Source organism: Aythya ferina, assembly GCF_964211825.1.
Source record: "Aythya ferina genome assembly, chromosome: 16".
NCBI classification, from domain to species: Eukaryota; Metazoa; Chordata; class Aves; order Anseriformes; family Anatidae; genus Aythya; species Aythya ferina.
Window position 1 is genome coordinate 843,814 of NC_140315.1, and position 19,378 is coordinate 863,191.

Genomic DNA, 19,378 nt, shown 5'->3' on the forward strand with positions numbered 1-19,378 from the left:
CTGATGGGTTCTTTTTATCATTAGCTGTACGGTTGATATTGTCCTCAGTCTAGCATTTCCCCAGGGCCTATTCCTAAGGCATGCACTGTGCCCATGGTATGAGGGACAAGAGGAAGAGGGAAGTTCTAGGAATCGAGCTCTTCTTTCTCCTCACAGCATTAGCAGAGGGAGCCTGCTGTGGTTTAACATATCCCCCGCAAAAGCTGCTTTCATCCTACACCTAAATACCATGAGGAGTGAACTTCCTAAAGCCCTGGAGAAGTCTAAATATAGAAGCCAATCAAGCACTGACTTCCCAGAGATGAGAAGTACCAAGAACAGTTTCTTGATCAAAAGTTGTAAGAGTCCATATTGAAATAAAGCGTCTGTCTCGGTACCCAAGCCTGTGCAGAAGGAGTAATTGTAGAGGTGGGCTCGTGCTCCTCGCATGCCGGCTCCGTCTGCCTCGTGGTACCTGCAGCGCCAGGCGCAGAGTCTGGAGGCTGTGGTCTGGTGAGGTGGATGGATGCAAGGTGCAAGCCACTGAAGCACTGACAGGAATTTTTCTGACAGTGCTACAGAATTTCGCCCCTTGCTGTATATTGTGGTTTCTGTCCCTCTGTAGGTGCCCACTGCTTTTTCCTGTGTGTGTCCGCTCCTGGTCACAGCTGATCATTTTTTTCTGAAGAACAACAATTTCCTTAGAACAAAGCACAACCTACAGGAAATTAGAAAGGCACAACACCAAGGTTGTGAATCTCAAAGCAGCAACCTGACAGCGCCTCCGTGCACGTAGCAGAGGGAACCACCACGGGCACCGAGGACGAGCAGGGATTGCTGATTGCTGCAGAGATGGCACTGCCAGGCGTGAACCCTCGTGGGGGCACGGGATGGGGAGCCCGGCTCCTGCCCTGCAGCACTGCAGGCAGAGGGGATGGCGCTGCCTCTTCCCGGCCTGCAAGAGAGGTGACCTTGAGGGGCCGCTCGATGCAACCAGCCCCAAAGCTCCCATTCGGGTGTCCCGGGGATGAGCGTGACAGCGGCCCTTCCAGGTAGCCAAGGGAAGTAAGAGTTTAACGTGCCGAGAGAGGCTGTACTGAGCCAGGGGGAGATGCTGTGGTTGAGAGACAGAGACCAGCACTTTCATGTGGGACGTGCGAGGCCAGGGGAGGGCTGAGGGTCTGCTCCTCGGACAGCACGCAGCGTGCAGCCATAATCAGCAGGGCTCTGCCGGCAGGAAGTGGCTTTTTGCTCGCAGGAAGCTGAATTCGGCTGCTATCAGCCCCTTGCGTAAAGGCCAGGGGAGCGTTTTATCTGCCGTTGAGCGCAGCAGATGGGGAAGCAGCCGGCACTCCCTCCTGTCCCGCTCCTTTTCCAGCACCCCTGCCCCATGGCCCTTGCGTGACCCCCTCTGAAAACAGCCGCTTTCCTGCGGAGCGGTGCAGGGGCATGGCTTGCTGCACCCAGGAAAGCTGCCAGCACTGCTGGAGGACACGGACATTGCCCCACAGCCTCGGGACCCTCAGGCTCCTGAGCTCCTCCTGGGCCTGTGCCGCATCCTCCAGCAGTGACCCCACCAGGCGTGCAGGCTGCGGGGAGCCGGACCCCTGGGTGTTCGGACTGAATCCTCCCAGCTTCTCTCAAACCAGAGGCTGGAGCCAGGAGAGGGGATGAGGGCACAGAGGCTGTGGGGCTGAGTAGACGTTGCACGAGGCTGCTCCTTGCACATTTAGGTCTGGCATTACACAGGGAGGCAGCAGCCGGTGCGGAGGTCAGCGTGGGGGTCCCAGCACCCAGGAGGGTGCAGCGTGCCCCTCGCCGCTGTGCTCAGCCGCAGACCCCCGGCTTTGACCACTTCCACACCCCGGGCAGCCAAGAAATGGCCGCAGGGGGCTGCAGAAGCCCGGCGGGCAGCCGGGAGCAGGGACCGGGGCAGCCGGGGGCTCTCGGGGTGGCCGCTGCCCACCGGGACCTGGGGCCGGCTTGCAGCCTAGGGAAATCGCCCCGGGGCCGTGCCCCACGGCCGGGTAGGACCGGGGGGGATCCCCACCGGTGGCCGCCCCCCGCCAGCCGGTGCCTCCCCACCGTGAGGAGCCGGCCCCGGCCCGGCCCGGCCCGGCCCGGGGGAGCGGATTACCGCCGGCAGCGCGGCCCCGCCGGTTGCCATGGCGACGCCGCTACCTGCCGCCGGGGCCTCAGCCCGGGCCGGGCGGCGGCGAACGGGGAGGGTGGTGGTGGTGGGGGGGGGGGGGCGGCCTTTTATTTCCCCCCCCATCCCTTCCCTTCGCCGCCGCCACCTCGGCAGATGTCACCGGGTGGCCCCCGCCGAGCTGCACGGCCCGGGGCAGGGAAATGGAGCCCGGGGGGGGGGGACACACAGAGAAAGGGCACGGCCGCGCCCGAGCTGCTGGGCCCCGGGGGAACGGGGAGGAGCAGGGGCTGCCGAGGAGGGGAGGGCAGGGAGGCTGCGGGAGAACAAAGATGCGGGGAGGGGGCCGTGAGGGCAGCCCCAGGCCCGCCGCCAGCTCCCCAAGCACGGGGCTCGCCCCTGGGTGCTGAGGGGTGAGGGGGGCTCTGGTGCTGTGGGTGTGAGGTGACCCTAACCACAACGCGGCCCCCGGCACCGAAAGGAGCCCCGGTGCCTTTAGGGTTGGTGCTCAGGGGGCTGGGGGTCGGCCAGGGGCAGTGAGGAGAGGTGGGGGGCATGGGGAGAAGGGTGCAGGAGGCTGGTGTGGGAATTGGGGCCGAAAGGGGCTGTGAAGTGGGAGTGGGGGGCATGGGGGGAAAGGGGGGTGAGGAGAGGAGGGAGACAAAGGGCTGTGGGGAGGAAGGAGGCTGGTGGGAAGCGAGGGGAGAAATGGACAGGAGGGGTTGGAGAGCACCGAAGGTGGCTGGGATGGTGGGAGAAAGGGGAGCAAAAGCTGTAGGAATAGCACAGGGGACGGATCAGGGACAGGAGGGGAGGAGAAAGGGAAGGAGGAGAGGCCAAGTAACGCTGGGCAAATGTGGGAGGAGGTGGGATGCCTGGGCATGGCAAGGGGGCTCCCTCTGCCAAGCACCTGAGGTGCCGCCGGCTTCCCAAGCACCTGTCTCAAGGCCGACTCCTGAAATCTTGCACGTGTTTTGGGGGCTGGCAGCTCCCAGTAAAGCCCCAACACCAGTAGGGGGCAAAAGCATCCTTTATGCTCATCCTTCTTCCCAACTGAATTTTTATTGCTTTCTAAACTTAATGGCTTTTAAGCTGTTCTGAGATATTACGGGCTCTGACTCATGCCTTGAATACTCGTGAGCAATCCTGGGTGTGGAAGGAAGAAGGAGAGGGGCGTAGGCCCTTTGAGAGGTAACCTATAGCACATATGTCCTCTTAAATCCTAGGTCAACATTTGGTTATATTGCCACTGATAAACCTTCATAATCCCAGAATCACCAACTTGGTACAGCTTCTGATATCCTGTGGCTTTGATACTGCTTGCATCTCACCTGCTTCCCAAAGCTAAATAGTCATCATGGGGGGAGAGGTCTCAGCACGGACAAGGGGCTGGAGAGCCTGAGGACTCGGGAGGGCTGCAGCAGGGGACGGGCTGGCGAGGAGGCAGCTCTGGCACCCAGCATCCGGACGGGCTGGCGAGGAAGCCAGCACTGATGAGCAGAGAGGCTGTAGTGATGCCAGACCCCAAGGCTCTCCTAGCTGCAGTCATTGTAAAAGCAAGGAGGAAACGAGCAACCACCGGCCTTGCAGGGATGAGGGTATTTGCTGGTTGGGATAGCCCTGGAAATAGTGATTTGCGTGGGGAGTTGTTTGCAACCTTAATTTTGAGGGCTCTGCTTGTTGCGACTGACTGTGCTTTTCTCCTGATGCAGTTTCCTTTGTCCTGTTTCTCTAATTATCCTCATTTCAACCCTGCTCTGAGGATTATTGGTCAGTAGGAAGCCTCCTAATGCCCATTCCTCCTTGGCAAGGGAATACCCATGCCCTGGATTAAAGTGAAACTCCCCGAACAGTGACAGAAGAAATTAGATCTATATTCCTCAGAAACCCTCCCTCAGGCGAAGTTTCCCGACCCCCACCACATCAGCCCTGCCACCGTGCCCCTTGTGTTCGTTCTCAATATTCTCTTTGTTACAGCCACCTTTATACACAGCTCAGAGCTCCCGAGGGAAGGGAGAGGTGGCTTGTGCAGGAAAAGCCCCGTGCCCGTTTGCAGAGCGAGCACGCCCACCCGTCCCACGTGTCGATGGTCTCTGCTCTGAAATCGGGGTGAGCAGCTTCACCAGGCAGCGCTTCACGGTAAAAGACTGCGTACCCAGCACGTTGGGTAGTCTTTAGCAGAAGTCCATCCCTCTAAATGATTGATTTTTGAGATTCCCTTGACTGGAGGCTTAAGAACAGCATTTATTCAATCTGTAGTCCGTGTGAGTATATACAGCCCAAGCACCACTAACAACAAAAAAGACAGCTTGGAAGATGGGATATTTCCTTTGCACGCAGCCCTCGGCTCGCATTCACAGATTTGAATGCACATGAAGATAGTTTGCAGGTCATTTAGATGTGCAGGTTGCTGCTCACCAGCCTGCTGTGTACAAACTGGGCTGCATCTGTGCATTTATTTTCGGAACGCGGGCCTCAAAGGGAAGTGTTATATGTGTGTGTGTGTGTGTAGCATATATTTATATATCCATACGCAGCAATGGCATTTTTTCAAGCAGAGGCAGAGTGACCTCCAGAAGCCTGGCCCTTTCTGGTACCCCCTGCCGTCAGGGCAGGCACCGACCGCCTCCATCGCTGCTCCCCGTGCCGAGGCTTTGTGCCCGAGCGCCGTCAGCAGCTGCCGGCTACCAAAAGCTGCCTCCCCTCCCCGGCGCTCCCTGCCAGCGTGAGCTGACACCGTTCTTGCCAGTCGGCTCGGAGGAACACTGCTCACCACACTTCCCACTCCCACCAGTCTGTCACCACTGCCGTGTGGCAGAATTACAGCCTCCTGCTCCTCGGCACATCCGAACACAAAGAGCTGTGCTGCTGCTGCCAGCGCTCAGCTGCTCTGCGTATGGGAGGGAGGGAGGGTGCCGCGGAAAGGTCAGTGCAGGGAAGGAGGGCGATTCTGACTCGTTCCTTTAGGGGCCGTATCCTGGCATTGCAGTGAAATCTTGTCCTGCTTATCGACCGTGTTCGTGGGGACGGCGTTCAGCTGGGGTGCCCCACACATGGGCACGCACGTCTCGGGGGTTCCCAGGGTGGTTTAGTACCGCTGCAGGTCCACAGAGCTTCCTCTGCCTATTCCCAGCCTAGCAAAATCATTCCACATTATGAAAATTGAATTTCTCGATTGGTTGCGACTCCGCTCTGGACTCTTCCCTCGTTTTTGTTCCTGGCCCAATTTCACTGGCAGCTTTAGCAGCAGAACAGCAGCAGCCGCCACTGCCCTGGCTACAGCATCCTCCTCCCCGGAGCACTGTTTAATTTATCCCCCACCTCCCCTGTGCCCCAGGCGGCTCGGGGCTGGCGCTCTGCAACTCTGCCCCCTCCAACCACATTAGCCCCGGGCCCATCTCGTCACCCCTGTCACCCACCGCTGACACTAACTCGACTTGCCTGCACTGTTGTAGGGGGCAGATGGACTGTCGGAGCCCGAGGGCATCTCTCTGAAACGCGTGGCTGTGGTGGAAGATTTCTTTGACATCATATACTCCATGCATGTGGAGAGCTCGTCGGAGCCGGGCAAAGCACCCAAACATGCCGGGCAGAAGAAAACCTACCGAGCGGTGAGACCCCTCTTGGTGCGCCCGGCGGCGAGGGGATGGGTGCGCAGGGCAGCGGGATGCGCTGCCAGCGGGACAGCCGGAGGGGGAGGCTGCAGGCTGGAGGCGATGGAGGCCGCTTGCCTGTGCGAGGAGGCGTGAGAAAAGAGTTGGTTAAAGGCACAGCAGCTGCGCTCAGGAGACGGGAAGCGGGGCTGCAGCAGCAGCACAACAGTACGGCTGCTTGGAGAGGAAAGACCGAATGAATCATACAAAGGCAACTGTACATGTCTGGGAAAAAAAAAGAAAAAAAAAAAAAAAGGAAAAAAAAAAGGAAAAGAGAAATGCTCAGCATCGCTGATGTGCGAGGGGATGTTTACCCTGTCCCCCGCGCTCTGCTCTGTGCCATCTGCCTCCCCTGTGCCAGCCTCTCCCCAGGGAAATGTCAGGGCTGGGCCTCAAAGGGCAGCAGCAGCCAGGAGAGGGGACTGGGGCACAGCCAGAGCCTGGCCCCGCTCTGCACCACGCCGGGGGCTTTGGCCTCAGCAGCCCAGGGCTCAGCTCCCTCCTCTGGAAAATGGAGGCCGTTCCCGAGCTGGGTCTCCTCAGGTGCTCCCCGGCTGCTGAGAAGCAGATCTATCCATCCTGAAGCCACTCTAGTTAGGTCAGGAATAATTTAGCTTGAAGTGTGCTTCTCCAGGGAGCTCCCTCTTTCTCCTGACTCTGCACAGCCCTTCGATGCAAATATTTGGGCTCTCCTGTTAAAAGAAGAGCTGAATTTACTGTCCAAATCCGAGCTGCTCTCCTGTATCCCGCAGCCCTAAGGACCGAGTCTCCTGGAGACAGAAGTGGCTGGCAGCAGCTGGCATTTCTGGTGCCCGCAGCAGCTCGGAGAGCTCTGCACAGGCCACCCCACTCTCTGCAATGATGCCTGGGGTTGTGCAGGGCTTGGTGTAGGACTGGAGCCCTCACGGGGCTGGGGGCTGTCTGTGTGCATCCCACACCATGGGATGGTGCAGCCCTGCCCTGTGTCCCCGCTGCTGGCACTGCAACGTGCGTGCCCTCCTGCCCTATGGACCATGACAGCCGTTCCCTAATTCCTTCAGTTCATCATCCAGAAGGATGAGGCTGTGCCTGGGGAGCCCAGGGCAGCAGCGGGGTCCCACTCTTTGCCCTCAGGCTCCCTCCCGGGCCGAGCTCCCCCTGCAGCACCGTGCATCCCCCTGGGCCCGGGGCTGCAGCTCTGGCCGGTCGGCTCCGGGAGCTCGGCTGCCCCCAGCTGCCTCCCCCTCTCCCCAGCATTTCTGATTAGAGAGGCACTGGAGAGTTTGCCCTTGTCCCTGACCTCCAGAGGGAGGCAATCAGAAAGGGAGTTTGGATGGGAGATAACTCATCAGGGAAGCTGTCTGCTCTGCAGAGCATCAAATCAGCTGAGAAATAACAACTGTACCACTAAAATTAGCTGAACGTTTGCAGCAGGAGCTGAGGGCCTGCTAGAGCAAAAGCGACAGGGACACCGGGCTCAGTCCCGCAGGCGAGGCGGAGGGACAGCTCTCTGCATACGCCGCGGTTCCACATTTGCCAGCAGCAATTTTCAGGCCCTTGAACGTCAGCGTTTCTGTGGGAGCTCCTGGTGCTGGAGCAGGGATAAATTATCGCGCAGAGGCAGGGGCTGAGCCGGGCATCTAGGCAGCCACAGCAGAGCTAGGTGGGGCTGTGCCTAAATAGAAGGAGAATCCCATGAGGACCAGGCACTGCATCCTCCATTTGAATCGCCGGGACGAGGAGGTCCCTGCCTGAACTTTCTACCCATCTGGCATTAGCATGCATGTAAAACACTGGGCTCTGCTGCCGCTCAGTGGAGATGGATGTCTCTCCCTCCCACCGCAGCACCAGGTCCCAGCGCTGCTTCGCCATCACCACAAACCCCCCGTGCCCCAGCAGGCTTCTTCCATAATGTATTTGCCATCTATTTAGGAAGACTTAAACGTCACCCCTTCCCGTAGGATAGAAAAAAAAAATGCTTGGAATTCCTGCACCTTTGGTTTTGTTAACGAAATGAGGTGGGAGGCTGAAGCCCCTGGCCAGAGGAGGGTGCGGGGGTCCGGGCTGCTCTGCCCCGGTGCTGTGGCTCCCCGGGTGTCTGGTTGCAGCCCCGCTTCCCGTGTGAGCCCCGCTTCTGCTGGGCTCGCCGCCCCGAGGAGGGGCCCGAACAATTGAATTTCTGTCTGCTTTATGACCCCACTTGTAAGTGCTGTGACCCCTGCTGGGGTCATGGCCCTGGTTTGGGAACCGCTGCACTGGGACGAGTCGCTTAGACCAAACAGGATGGGTGATTAGCTGGAGGAACCAACCCCAACGTGAGAGGTGGACTCTCCACCCTCTTAATGTCTCCCAATTAAGACCAGATGTCTTCCTGGAAGATGTTTTAGGCTGCTGGGCTGCAGGAGAACCTGGGTGAAGCTCCCTGCCTGGTGCTATAGAGCAGGTCGGACTCCATGGTCTCTTAACGGCCTTGAAGAAATCTTTACATTAAAATTGAAATTGCCTCTTCTTTTCTCCAAATAACCCAAACATGGTCTTTAGAAACACTGTAAGATTGCTGCTGGCAGGGACTAATTGGAACAGCAGGGGCCCACGATAGCCAGGTACCTTCTGTGGGTGCTGAGGTCTGGATATAGGGTTTTAACTTCAGGTATCCGAGTTTAAAAAATTTACCCTTAGCTCTTTCTCATCTGTAAAATACACATTTCCCACAAAGGTTCAGGGGATTTAATTCATTGCTATTTGTAAAAATGTTTTCAATTCCCTAGATAAAATATGTCACAAAAGTGCAAAGTATTATTAACAGTAATTGATTGTCATTGTGGGAAAAAGTGACCTGCCCTTACAAAAGATTAATGGATTCTTCAGGTTACTGGTGCGATGGTAATTAACAATGCAAACAGAGCTGAAGAAGCCTTACTTTCTCATTTGATTCATTCGTAGCTTCCTTCTTCTCAGATTCCAAGGAGGAGCAGAGAGGAGTTTTGGGGCGGGGGGGCTGAACCTGGCCCTTTTTGCTCGGCCGCCCTCCAAAGCGTGTTTGCAGGACGGGTGCTGCACGGGGCAGGGCAGGGCTGGGAGCAGCACCCCATTGCTGCCCCTACCCCAGCTCTCTGAGCTGTGCAGGGTGAGGGGGGACAGTGCCGGCCGCACCCCGGCCCTCGGGCTCCCAGGCAGGCCATGCAGCCCTCTCTTTGTTTCTCCAGATCGCAGAGACCTATGCCTTTCTCCCAAGAGAAGCTGTGACCAGGTTCCTGATGAGCTGCACCGAGTGCCAGAAGAGGATGCATTTCAACTCCAACGGACTGGAGCCCAAAGGTAAAGGCAACGGGATTGCATTAGCAGAGTGGGCAGCATCCCCTACCAGACATCACTGGAGAGATGTCGGCGGCTGCCCCTCATGGGATGTGTCCGTACGAAATGTTTTTCCCAACCTGGGCTATTTTCAGTGTGTTTTTGCAGGAAAGCCTAAAGAATTGTTTAAAACTCGTTTTGTCTATCTCTGCTTATGCACTGTTTTCAGCAGAGGGAGTGGGAAGGGGCTGCTCAGCCCCGCTTTCCTTCCAAGCAGGCGATTCCTCTTCTGGGTCCACCTTCCCCAGGGCAACTGTACAAAGCTTGGGTCGAAACCTCTGCAGAGAGGTCTGCAATCAGCTCGTGACTGTATGTGGGTGGAAGCGTAGATCTCTGAGAAAACTTGAGCTAAAGTTTTTCCTTCAAACTATTAATTTGGTAATGAAAGACACTGAATATGTCTGAATAACTGAAGTTTCTGATAAAGAGGGAATTTGCAGTAATTAATAGATATGCACGTCATGATCCCATTTTGGATAACAGAAAGCGTTTTGGTAATCAAAGTTATATTATGCCTGTGTATACAACCAATTAGCATGGCAACTGTGGTAGTTAGCTCATTACGATTCTTTTGTAAACTGAGCCAATCTGCAGCTCTGAGGCCTAAAAGCTATAAGCAGTACGTAAGATGGGATCAAGTTTTCTTCTAGAGTAAATGGTTAAAGCTGATGTTTTTATGTGTTTTTTTTTTGTTTGTTTGTTTTTTTGAATTGTGAACTTGTTTTCCTCATCAAGTGCAAAACATCAAACTGACTCTGAGAGGTTTCACCCAACAAAATTATAAAAAAATATAAGCAAACTGCAGAGAATTAGAATATTCCAAAACTCTTAAGGCAAATAGAATCATCTGGCAGCTCCTATCAACCAGATGAGCAGAGTTAAATGAACACAGGATCCAACAATAGGAACTTTCTAGTATTAAATGCCAATTTCCAACTGTTTACTACTAGGAACAGACCTACAGACAGCCCGGAGGTTCCGTTTAAGTGGATTATGTGTGCCACTTATCCATAGCTAGTTACTGAAATGCTTTGTGCTTGCTTTATATTTTTTAGAAACTCTCACAAATAATCCTACGTGACATTTATTAGCCCCGGCTCCATCCCTGCAGCCCTTGCCCATCCTGCCTGCCAAGGGCCCGATCCCTCCTTCAGATCAGGTCAAGAGAAATTGTGGCCTTTGGCCTCTGTGGGTGCAAGCCCGACCTTTACACCGGCCTCACTGCATCTGCCACATGTGGGGCCCCTCGTGCTGCCCCTCATGCTGCAGCTGCACCAGGAATTTGGGGCCAGGTCCCTTTTCCAGGGGCTGCTGGTGGCAGGGTCCTGCCCCGTGTGCCCTGCGTGCCTCCCCTCAAGCCGTGGCACCATCCAGGCTCAGTGGCAGCACATGAAGGTGAGATGCTGAGTGTCCTCCCCAGGGTGGTCCTGGCTGCAGAAACCCTGAACGGAGCTGAGATCTGCTGCCCTGAGCAAAGCAGAGCAAAATGACTGCCATGAGGTTTTCCCCCTTACTAATTCTCTCGAAAATAAGCCCAAGAGGAAGAGAAAATCCATCAGAAGTCCTGCTCCTTATCCACCAGGAATGGAAGGACAGAAATACCTTTCTGCTCTGAGTAGTACCTAAATAGTGACTAAGTACCTGTGAAAACACATAGAGTAGATTAGATAAGGTAACTTTTACTGGGGAAGAGTGTCTGATTTCACTAATGCATATTCAACAATTCATCTGGAGCAAATCACCAAAAAAAATGCTGGGGTTGTAGAAAAATTATTCAGGTGTATTCACATGCATAAACACACACAGACACACATATGTAAACTCTAACTCAGTAAGATAGAAGCATTGGAGTCATTCCTATCTATTCCTACTTCTCTTGTCCATTAAACAAGCCTCAGCACACTTCATTTGTAATCAGAAAAATCCCTAATTAAACATATCTAACATTGAACCCTGCAGGGCACCCACGTAATTCATGGAAGCAAAATTATCTTGCTCATGGGAAGCTTTGAACAACACCGTACTTTTACCCTGTTATTAAATTAGGGCTAATTCCAGTGGAATTATACGAGTCCAGAATTAGGATTGAAACCATTTTACTTTAAACCATTCTGCCTGTTTCATCTGTATTTCCAACACATGGGGCACGTGGTAGTTAACTTTTACAAAAGGAGCTAAGTGATTCCAGCGTACCCCTTTTGTGACATAGGATTTGAGGATTGTTCCTGTGGAGTCCTCCAGGCCCTTTAAAACAAAGGTTTTCTTTATTTCCAGTTAGCTTTAAAACAAATAAACAAATACAAGTTTTTTAGGCTCCAGCTCTTCCTGTCGCAGTCGCCCAAATTACAGGACATTTGTTGCTGCTGAAGGGATGATTCCAGGGGTACACCGGGATGGTTTCAGGCAGATCTAAGTGCCGAGGTTCATCTCCCTTCTCCTGCTCTCACCTGGGGGTGCTGAGCAGCCTCCGATGGGCATCACTCAGCGCAGCAGCTCTGAGCTCTGATGGGCAAGATGCAGGAGAGCAGCGTGCTGGCCTCGCCTCTTTCAGGCCTGGGCTTCAAGGAGAGAGCAGCCCCATCTGTGTTATTCTTAGCAAAGCTTTCCTAAACTCATCCCAGTGACCCCAGCCCAGCTGTGTAGGAGGCAGGTTTTGTTCCTGGGAGCTTTTTTTGCTTTTACTGAAGAACCAGCCTGCGGGAAGCACCCCTTGTGCTGGGATTTCGCGTCTTTTTATCACAAGATAACGTCCTTGCACAGTAGAAAAATGGCTTATTTTGCATGCTTGATGTATACATAGAACTGCTCCTAATTAATCCGTAGGTCGAAGCGTGACAGGGAGCAGTGATATACAGCCATGAGAAAAGAGGAGAGGAATTAGTTTACAAGATCCCCAAGTTTACAACATTCCTAAAAGCTTTGCACCTTCATATGCGAGCGAGTGGTGGCCTGAGTAACTGCGGCCATCTGTCCTGCGTGCCGAGGCAAGAAAGCCTCAGATGCCCAGGACTGAATTAGCAGGACCTGGAAAGAAAACACCACATTTCCACGGCGCATTTCCTAGGCTCTGGATGTGGAAGATTTGCAAAAACTTTGCAATGTTTAACTCAGTTACAGACAGTATGTTTTTGGGTCAGGTAATTTCTTAGTCAGTCACGATAGATGTGAAATTTCCAGAGGTGTGAAGCGTCTTCAGGTCCACTGAGTTCCACGGGGATTTTGTGATATTCAGCATTTCTGAGAGTCAGGCCCATTACGTTTGGGTTGATGGATTTTCTAAGCTGCTGTAAAACATTTTGTGAAGGCTGTTTGTTAAAGGGGCTGTGTCAAAGGTGCCTGTGAAACTGGTGACCCCAGAAAATGCAAGCCAGGCAGTGGGATTCAGAGACGGGAATGGAAACCTCCCACCATCAGTTCACCTTCAGCTCCTGGAAATCCTTCTTCGTTGTTGCTTAAGCTCGCTTTCCCGTGGATGGCTGCACATCCCTTCTGAGTGCCCGGGAAGGTTGGGTCAGTTCTCCACACTTGCATATCCCTGTGCTGAAGGCAAAGAAATCTTTATTTTTGCCAGCAGTCTTTCCTGTGGGAAATGGCAACTTTCCTCTTGAACAAACACACTGCATGAGCATGTAAATGTAGTGGTAGAATAAATAATTGTAGCAGTCTCCAAGTCCTGTGCAGGGAGCTCCACAGTGATGACGACAGAGCTGACAAATCTTTGTGAATTCAGAAAAATCACTGAGGATTTGCTTTACTGGGACTTGCCTAGTCTGGCTGGAAAAAGTGATCTGCAGGAGCAGTCTGAATCAAGAGTGATCTCCAGAGCTCAGTATGATGCAGCCAGAGGAATCAACAGGAACAATTTAAGTTGAAGATTTTTTAAAATTAAGTTTGTGTTTTAATGAGGATGTTAAAAATAATCTTCATCACCAGATAGCGATACTTAATAAGTTCCCTTAATGTTAACTCCTACCTGAGGGAATCCCGGCAAAATTGGCAAGACTTTGCAATGCTAAAGCAAGCTGCAAATATATTCGTGTTCATCAACCTCTGCATAAATCCCATTTGCATGGAAGTGCTTCTGAGACTTCAGCAAGACTCAGTTTCTTCCTATTACATTTTAGCTTGGTAGGCTGCAAAATTATATATTGTGTGTAGTCTTTTTCCACAGGTGACAGCAATGCTTTTTTTTTTTTTCTTTTTCCAAAACAACATCTGTTCTGTAATTATCCTCTTGGTGGGGTCGTATTCTTATAGGAACCTTAGCTCAGCGGGCACCAGCTCTAGTTAGGGATCCTAAGTGCTTCAAATACATATGTTTAATGATTATGAGAACGCATCGCAGGTTTGCGCTCCCACATCTAAACTGAGTTTTCCCTCTGTTCTTCAGAGAGCGAACCACCTTCCTCTTTGGTTTCTGGGATCATTGACTACAACATGCCGCTCACCTCTACTTATCTGAAGCAAATGAAGCTGCGGGTGATGAATTCGCAGGAACAGGTGAGTTCCTGCCTCAGAGCAGCGCGCGGCGCACAGCGGGTTTCTGCCCACGTGGAGGGGCAGAGGAGGCGGCTGGTGCTTTTTGGGGGATTTTTGGAGGATGCTTTTGGATATGTCTGGTTTGTCCAGGCGGGGATGGCTTTGGGGAAGTACAGCAAGTGTTGCTGCATGGCAGTGGGGAGGGCAGCCTGCCTTGAAGCTTTTGGCTGTGAAAAAGCAAACAGCTGCATCAGTCCTGTCAGCGGGGAGGAGCTGAGGTGTACTTGGTGCACTTATTGTTTGTAGCAATCTGCTTGATCTTTGGACTTACGGTTCTTCCAAAAAGTTGTCTTAAAAATAAATATAGTGCATAGGAATTTGTTTCTCTACCCCTTCCTATTTGCCTGGGAGCTTTAGCAGATGGGCTCCGAAACCCTGCCAATGCTTCAGTCGCTCTGGTCAGCAGCTTGATGAGGCTCAGCTCTGCTCTTGTGTCGCAGTGGGAGAGGGCTCAGTTGGTTGATGAGAGTATTAGGCCACTGGATTTTGATTTGGGACTGGATGGGGCAGGCTGCCACAGGATTATATGCCCAGGCTACGCAATTTTCTGAAGTTCTGCAGCTGCAGAATTAGCTACGGGAACCTCTGTGCACCATGGAAACAGTCTATAAAAAGAAAAGCATGTTTTACTCGCTCCCCACAAACCAGCACTGGAAGCCAGTGCTGGATCTTCTTTCCAGCACACTGAAACCTAAATCTGATCTCCTGCATTATTGCCAGTTTGCAGTAATGAAAGAGTTTGCATTGTGCCGGGGAGGGAAACATTGCTGATAGCTCGAACCGTGAAGTTGTGCCCCGTGGATATTTGTTTATCTAATAGCAACCTAAGGGGATGCCGGTAAGAGAATCCAGTGCCAGAGTATGAAATGCCAGACGTGGGTTTGCTGTCGGGAGCTGAAGGGACAGACACAGAGCTCCTCCGTCGTTTCAGCGGTGAAACCTTGCCTGAGAACAAATCGATGTCTGACAGGAAGCACTGCTGTGTTTCAGAATTTTTCCTTTGCCTGTGCTGGATGCCCAAGTGGGTTGAGGGCTTTGTTTGCAGCAGGCTGAGCTGCACGTCGGAGCTGCGCGGGGCCGGGCCAGAGGCAGAACTCTGGACAGCTCCAGCCTGGACTGCGGGATGAGGCTGCGGGGTTTGGGATGCAGGATAGGGGACAGGCTGTGGTAGGTGCCGCTGCAGGGACCCGTTTGGCCATCCAGGATTGAGGGCTGCCATTTCCTTTGGCTCATGCAGAGCTGTTGCTGGGTTTTGATGCAAATCCCAGCAGAGTGGTGTGACTGCAGCCCCCGCCAATGCACGTGCCATTAACTGCCAACCTTTTCTCCACCAAGGTTAAGGACTTAGTGGGCTGTGGAGGCTAACCGTGTTTTTCAGCATTTGAGGTGGTTCCTTCAAGTTAAGCTTGATGTATACGTAAAGGACAGTCTGAGAGGTTTGTTTATTTACCACTCACACATTTTCTACTGATAGGGCAATTCCTCTTGGCTCCAAAGCGCTGTTCAAGAGAAGCGTGTTGTGAAGCTTAACTAAACTCCTGTGCCAGTTTCTGCAGGTAGAAAGCAGGACTTGCAGTTTGATCTTATTTCTGTAACAGGAAATCTCCTGGAAGCTAGCAGATAGAATCTTGAGTTTTGAAGCTGCACGTTTAGGGATGCATGTTTCGAGAACTTTGGTTCGGTAACTCAGAGTTTTGAGAAGTGTGTGCCCTGAATTTTGCTGTAGGAGTTTGCACTGGCTCTATCACTATACAGGCAGATACGATGTACTGCTAACAAGAATGCTCCCTGAGCTGGGGGACTGCTGGGGGACAGGCTGCTGCCCCCCTCTTCCCAGCAAGGCAGCTTTAGGGTTAGGGAGCTGCAGCTGCAGTGGCTTCAGGTGTTTGCAAACTGCAAAAGTCCTTTAAAGGCAGGAATTATTCTGACGTGGCTACTAATGTAAAAACAAGGTGAAAATGCTCCCTGCTTTTTAAGTTTGTTTGCACTACACAAATATACATGGTATGGTTTTTATATCTCAGAATTTACAAAAAGATATTGGTTCCTCTATCTCAGCTTTGCTGCCTTGCCACCTTGCCGCCTTGCACTACGCTAACATTTGATGGTATTAATAGAAATAAATTAAGCAACCGACTTGTGTTCTACTTGGCTTTTGCCAAAAGCAATTATTTGTATGCAGCAGCACCAGGAGGAACTTGCTTCACTAGGGGTAACAATGAATGAATTTATGCCAAAGTGGCCTTTTAACTTCATTATTCAGGAAAAAAAATGTGCATGTAACTGTAATTTATTACTGCCGTTAAGCACATCAGTATTAGGGCAACAGTGTCTCCACGAGGAAGCACAGCCAGAAGAACCTTAGAGAAAGCATTTTATCTATGCTTAGGGACAACAAAAAAAAAAAAAAAAAAAAAAGTAAAAAACAGTAAAGTGAGGAGCTCTTTCCATGGCTGTTCATACAATGAGGAGTTCCTGCAGAATTTACAGAACAAGAAGGCAAATTACCATCCTGCATGGAAGTATGCAGAGAACAAAAGTCAAATAATTTTCTCACATCAGTGAAGATCAATATATTTTGAGTCAGTACATTTATTCTGGCATGCCTGACCCATGCAGCTTATATTGGGTTCAGTAGAACATGCAGGAGCTTCTGGGCTGTGCGCCCTCCTTCACTCCAATTTTATAGCAATTCTCCTGTGTGAGAAAAATCGGGCCCTTACCCTTGCCACATAGTGCAGAATTTGCCATATTTCAGGGTATCTGCTGAGGTATTAAAGCCTCCTCTGAACTTCTGACCTTTTCAGTCTAGCAGCAAAAAGGAATGAAAAGAGGATATTTGATATTTATCTATAATGATCCTTCCACCTCATTTTCAAACGATAAATATTAGCATTTTTAAATGATTGCTTATTTGAGTTTATTGCAGTCATTTTCCAGACAATCTTTTCTATCTCATTCAAACTCATCCTTGGATTTATTTTCCATGCCACACCGTTCAGCATGATTTCCACTGAGGCCTCGTGCACAGTGGCTGGTGGAATATGACCGCTGTAGGAGAACAAACCCCAGCACTGAAATGCCAAGCTCCCTCTGCTTGGAGATGCTGGTGCTACCTTGGCAGATTCAGTCTGGGCTGAGTAACCGGGTTTAAATGGTACAGAAACATTTTCAAAGGTTGCTTCAATGACTGCTGACAGAAGGTCACACAATCAGTGAATGGCAGGAGCTGCTCGTGGATGTGAAATAACACAAGCTTTTTTCTTGTTGCTATGGCTTTGCTACACGGACTTGTAAGTGCTTGAGAGGGAGAGGGCCTTGTCCTGCACCCTCACACACTCCACCCGCCCATTAACGGCACGGTGAGGCTGGGGTGACAGTGCAAGGATGTGAAGTGCTTTGCAAAATAAGAACTCGGTTTCAATAAATATTTTATTGAAATATTTTTTTATTGAAATATTTTAACCAAAGCAAAAGAGTGAGCCTGGAGGGGGGGGGCAGAGGGCTCAGGTCCCCCCAGTGCACAGCGAGCTGACATCTCATGGTGGTTAGGGTCCAGCCTTGCTGCAGGACCTGGGAGATCACACAGCCTCGTGGCCAGGGGGGCTGTCAGCAGTGTGAGGCCCTTTGCCTTCCACTCTGCTTCCTCCCTGGTCCACCGCTGTTGTGCTTGCTCACTTGGGTGTCTCAGAAGGCTCCGGTATTACCAGAACAGCAGAGATGCATCTTGCCCTGGCACCGTGCTTGCTTCCTTGCTGCTTCAGGTCCATCTCCGTGCTAATGCTGGGGATGCAGAACTGGCTCACTGGAGGCTGCTGGGGCAGGGAGGAGCGCACGGCTGGAGCGGAGGGCTCGTGGCTGTGTGATGGTGCTGGCCAGCCACGGCTCGGGGCCATCCTATGACCGGTGCAGGGTTGGTCTAGCAAATGTCCTGGGGCAGATTTCTGAAATCTGACAGCATTGCGGTGATTAACGCAGGTCTGAGTCTCTCAGTTCATTAGTGAGAATCGTAGACATCTCTTTTCACGTGGTCCAGAAGACCAGAGCCAGGTCTGGCAGATCTGTGCGAGGTCCAGGTACCGGGATTTAGCTGTTTGGGTGCGCTGTGAACAGTTGTGAAGAAATGCTGTGCGTTCATTGATGTGTGGAGAAAGCAGAAGCATGCAGTAAGTATTCCTGTTCGGTGCTTGGAAGGAAGCGGGATGATGTGTTTGCATCACATGAGAATGATAAGGTACTTCCTAGTCCATTAGTAATTAGAGAGGGTGTTAAACATCTCCAGGAATAAATATCTCTAAATCAACATGACAAGATAACTTGCATTCAAGAGTCTTTTCCTCAGCTTGGGAAGATCGGTGTTTCCTGACATTCATTTTTAAGACACTTTGGAGCTCTAGCAAAATCCCCTCGGATTTTCCCCTGGAGAAAGGGGCATATTAGCCCTACGTGGAGCGTGGCACTGGGACCAGTGGTGATGCTGGGAAGGATGGGAGAGCTGCGGCACCGGGTGCATGGCCTGGCAGGGAGAGCTTTCCGTGACCCTTGGGTGAACAGACAGGGACGGGGACAGCAAGAGGAGGCTGTGTCACCCCAGCTGGGCTTGCTAAAACCAAGACTTCAATGCCACATCCAGGTCTGGGGGCTGTTTTTGAGAGGCCACTGAGAAGCTGCTGAGGGAGCAAAGTGACACCAGGGCTGCCCCGCGGCTCAGCCGGCAGCGAGGGGCTGCAGGAGCTGCGTCTGCCTGACCAGGCAAGGAGCTGTAGGGGTAATTTGATTGCAGGCTCTGAGTACCTTGAAGTCAAACAAACTTAATAAGGAAATAGCGTAGACATAACAAGGAAAAAGGCTTAAGGGCTGAACTTAGGAAAACTCAAAAATAAAGGGCACATTCTTAGCGCAGAGAGAGTGAACATTCACTGAAACAAGCTCACAGGGAAGAGATGGGTTCTCCAAATGTGTATCTCCCAATCCAAACGCCTTCCCCTTCTAGAAGATACTGTTTTGCTAGATGCAAAATACCGAGTTTGGTATAGACATGACTCTGAAATACAGATTTAATTTATGCAATAAAGCCTTGCTCATAGATCCGCATCAGCAAAAAAAGCCCTCTAGTGGAGATGCAGCTTCTACTGGCAGCAGTGGGCTTTGGCCGATAAATTTAAATTTTGCCCTAAATGACAGACTTTGTCCAGGCAGAAGCAGGGGAGGCGGGCCCAGCCATCATAACAGCATTCCGTGCATTTGCTGCTTCCCTTCACCCTCTTAACTGACAAAGACAGTTTAGCAAAACTTTTATCCTTGGCCTTAATGGCTCATGAGATGCGGGAGGTCAGATGATCAAACCATTTAGCCTGGTCTCAAACTTCTGTGAATGGCTTGCTTTCAGTGAAGGTCAGCTCATTTTTGTTATTGGAATTAACCATGACGTTCCCAGCTGGTAAAAACATGTGACGTTTATTTCCAGCTGTGTGGATCCTACAGTATTTTTCCCGGTGTAGCTGCATTACAGGTAAGCTTTCTAGATGCTCAATGCAAACAATACAATTTGAGAGCAGACCCTGGGCTGGCTGGGGTAAATTCGGCCACCGCAGTTCCCATCTTCTGCACGCGGTGTGACGCCAAGGCCCCGACTCTTGGCAGTTACAAGGAAAATCACGTAATTTTCTGTAAGAAAGGAGGTGTTAAATCAAGCGGCACTGCCAGATTCTGGCGATGCTCGCCA

At 51.9% G+C, this 19,378-nt stretch overlaps 1 protein-coding gene across 2 annotated transcripts in view; it reads left to right on the forward strand.

Annotated features, from left to right (window-relative positions):
* Positions 1 to 19,378, forward strand: part of NOL4L (nucleolar protein 4 like) — a 54,422-nt gene that overhangs the window by 10,931 nt on the left and 24,113 nt on the right. For both annotated transcript variants that reach the window (XM_084537517.1, XM_084537518.1), the window contains exons 2-4: positions 5,584 to 5,739; positions 8,967 to 9,078; positions 13,505 to 13,614. In XM_084537517.1, the coding sequence (XP_084393643.1) occupies positions 5,584 to 5,739; positions 8,967 to 9,078; positions 13,505 to 13,614 (378 nt within the window). The remainder of the gene's footprint in view (positions 1 to 5,583; positions 5,740 to 8,966; positions 9,079 to 13,504; positions 13,615 to 19,378) is intronic.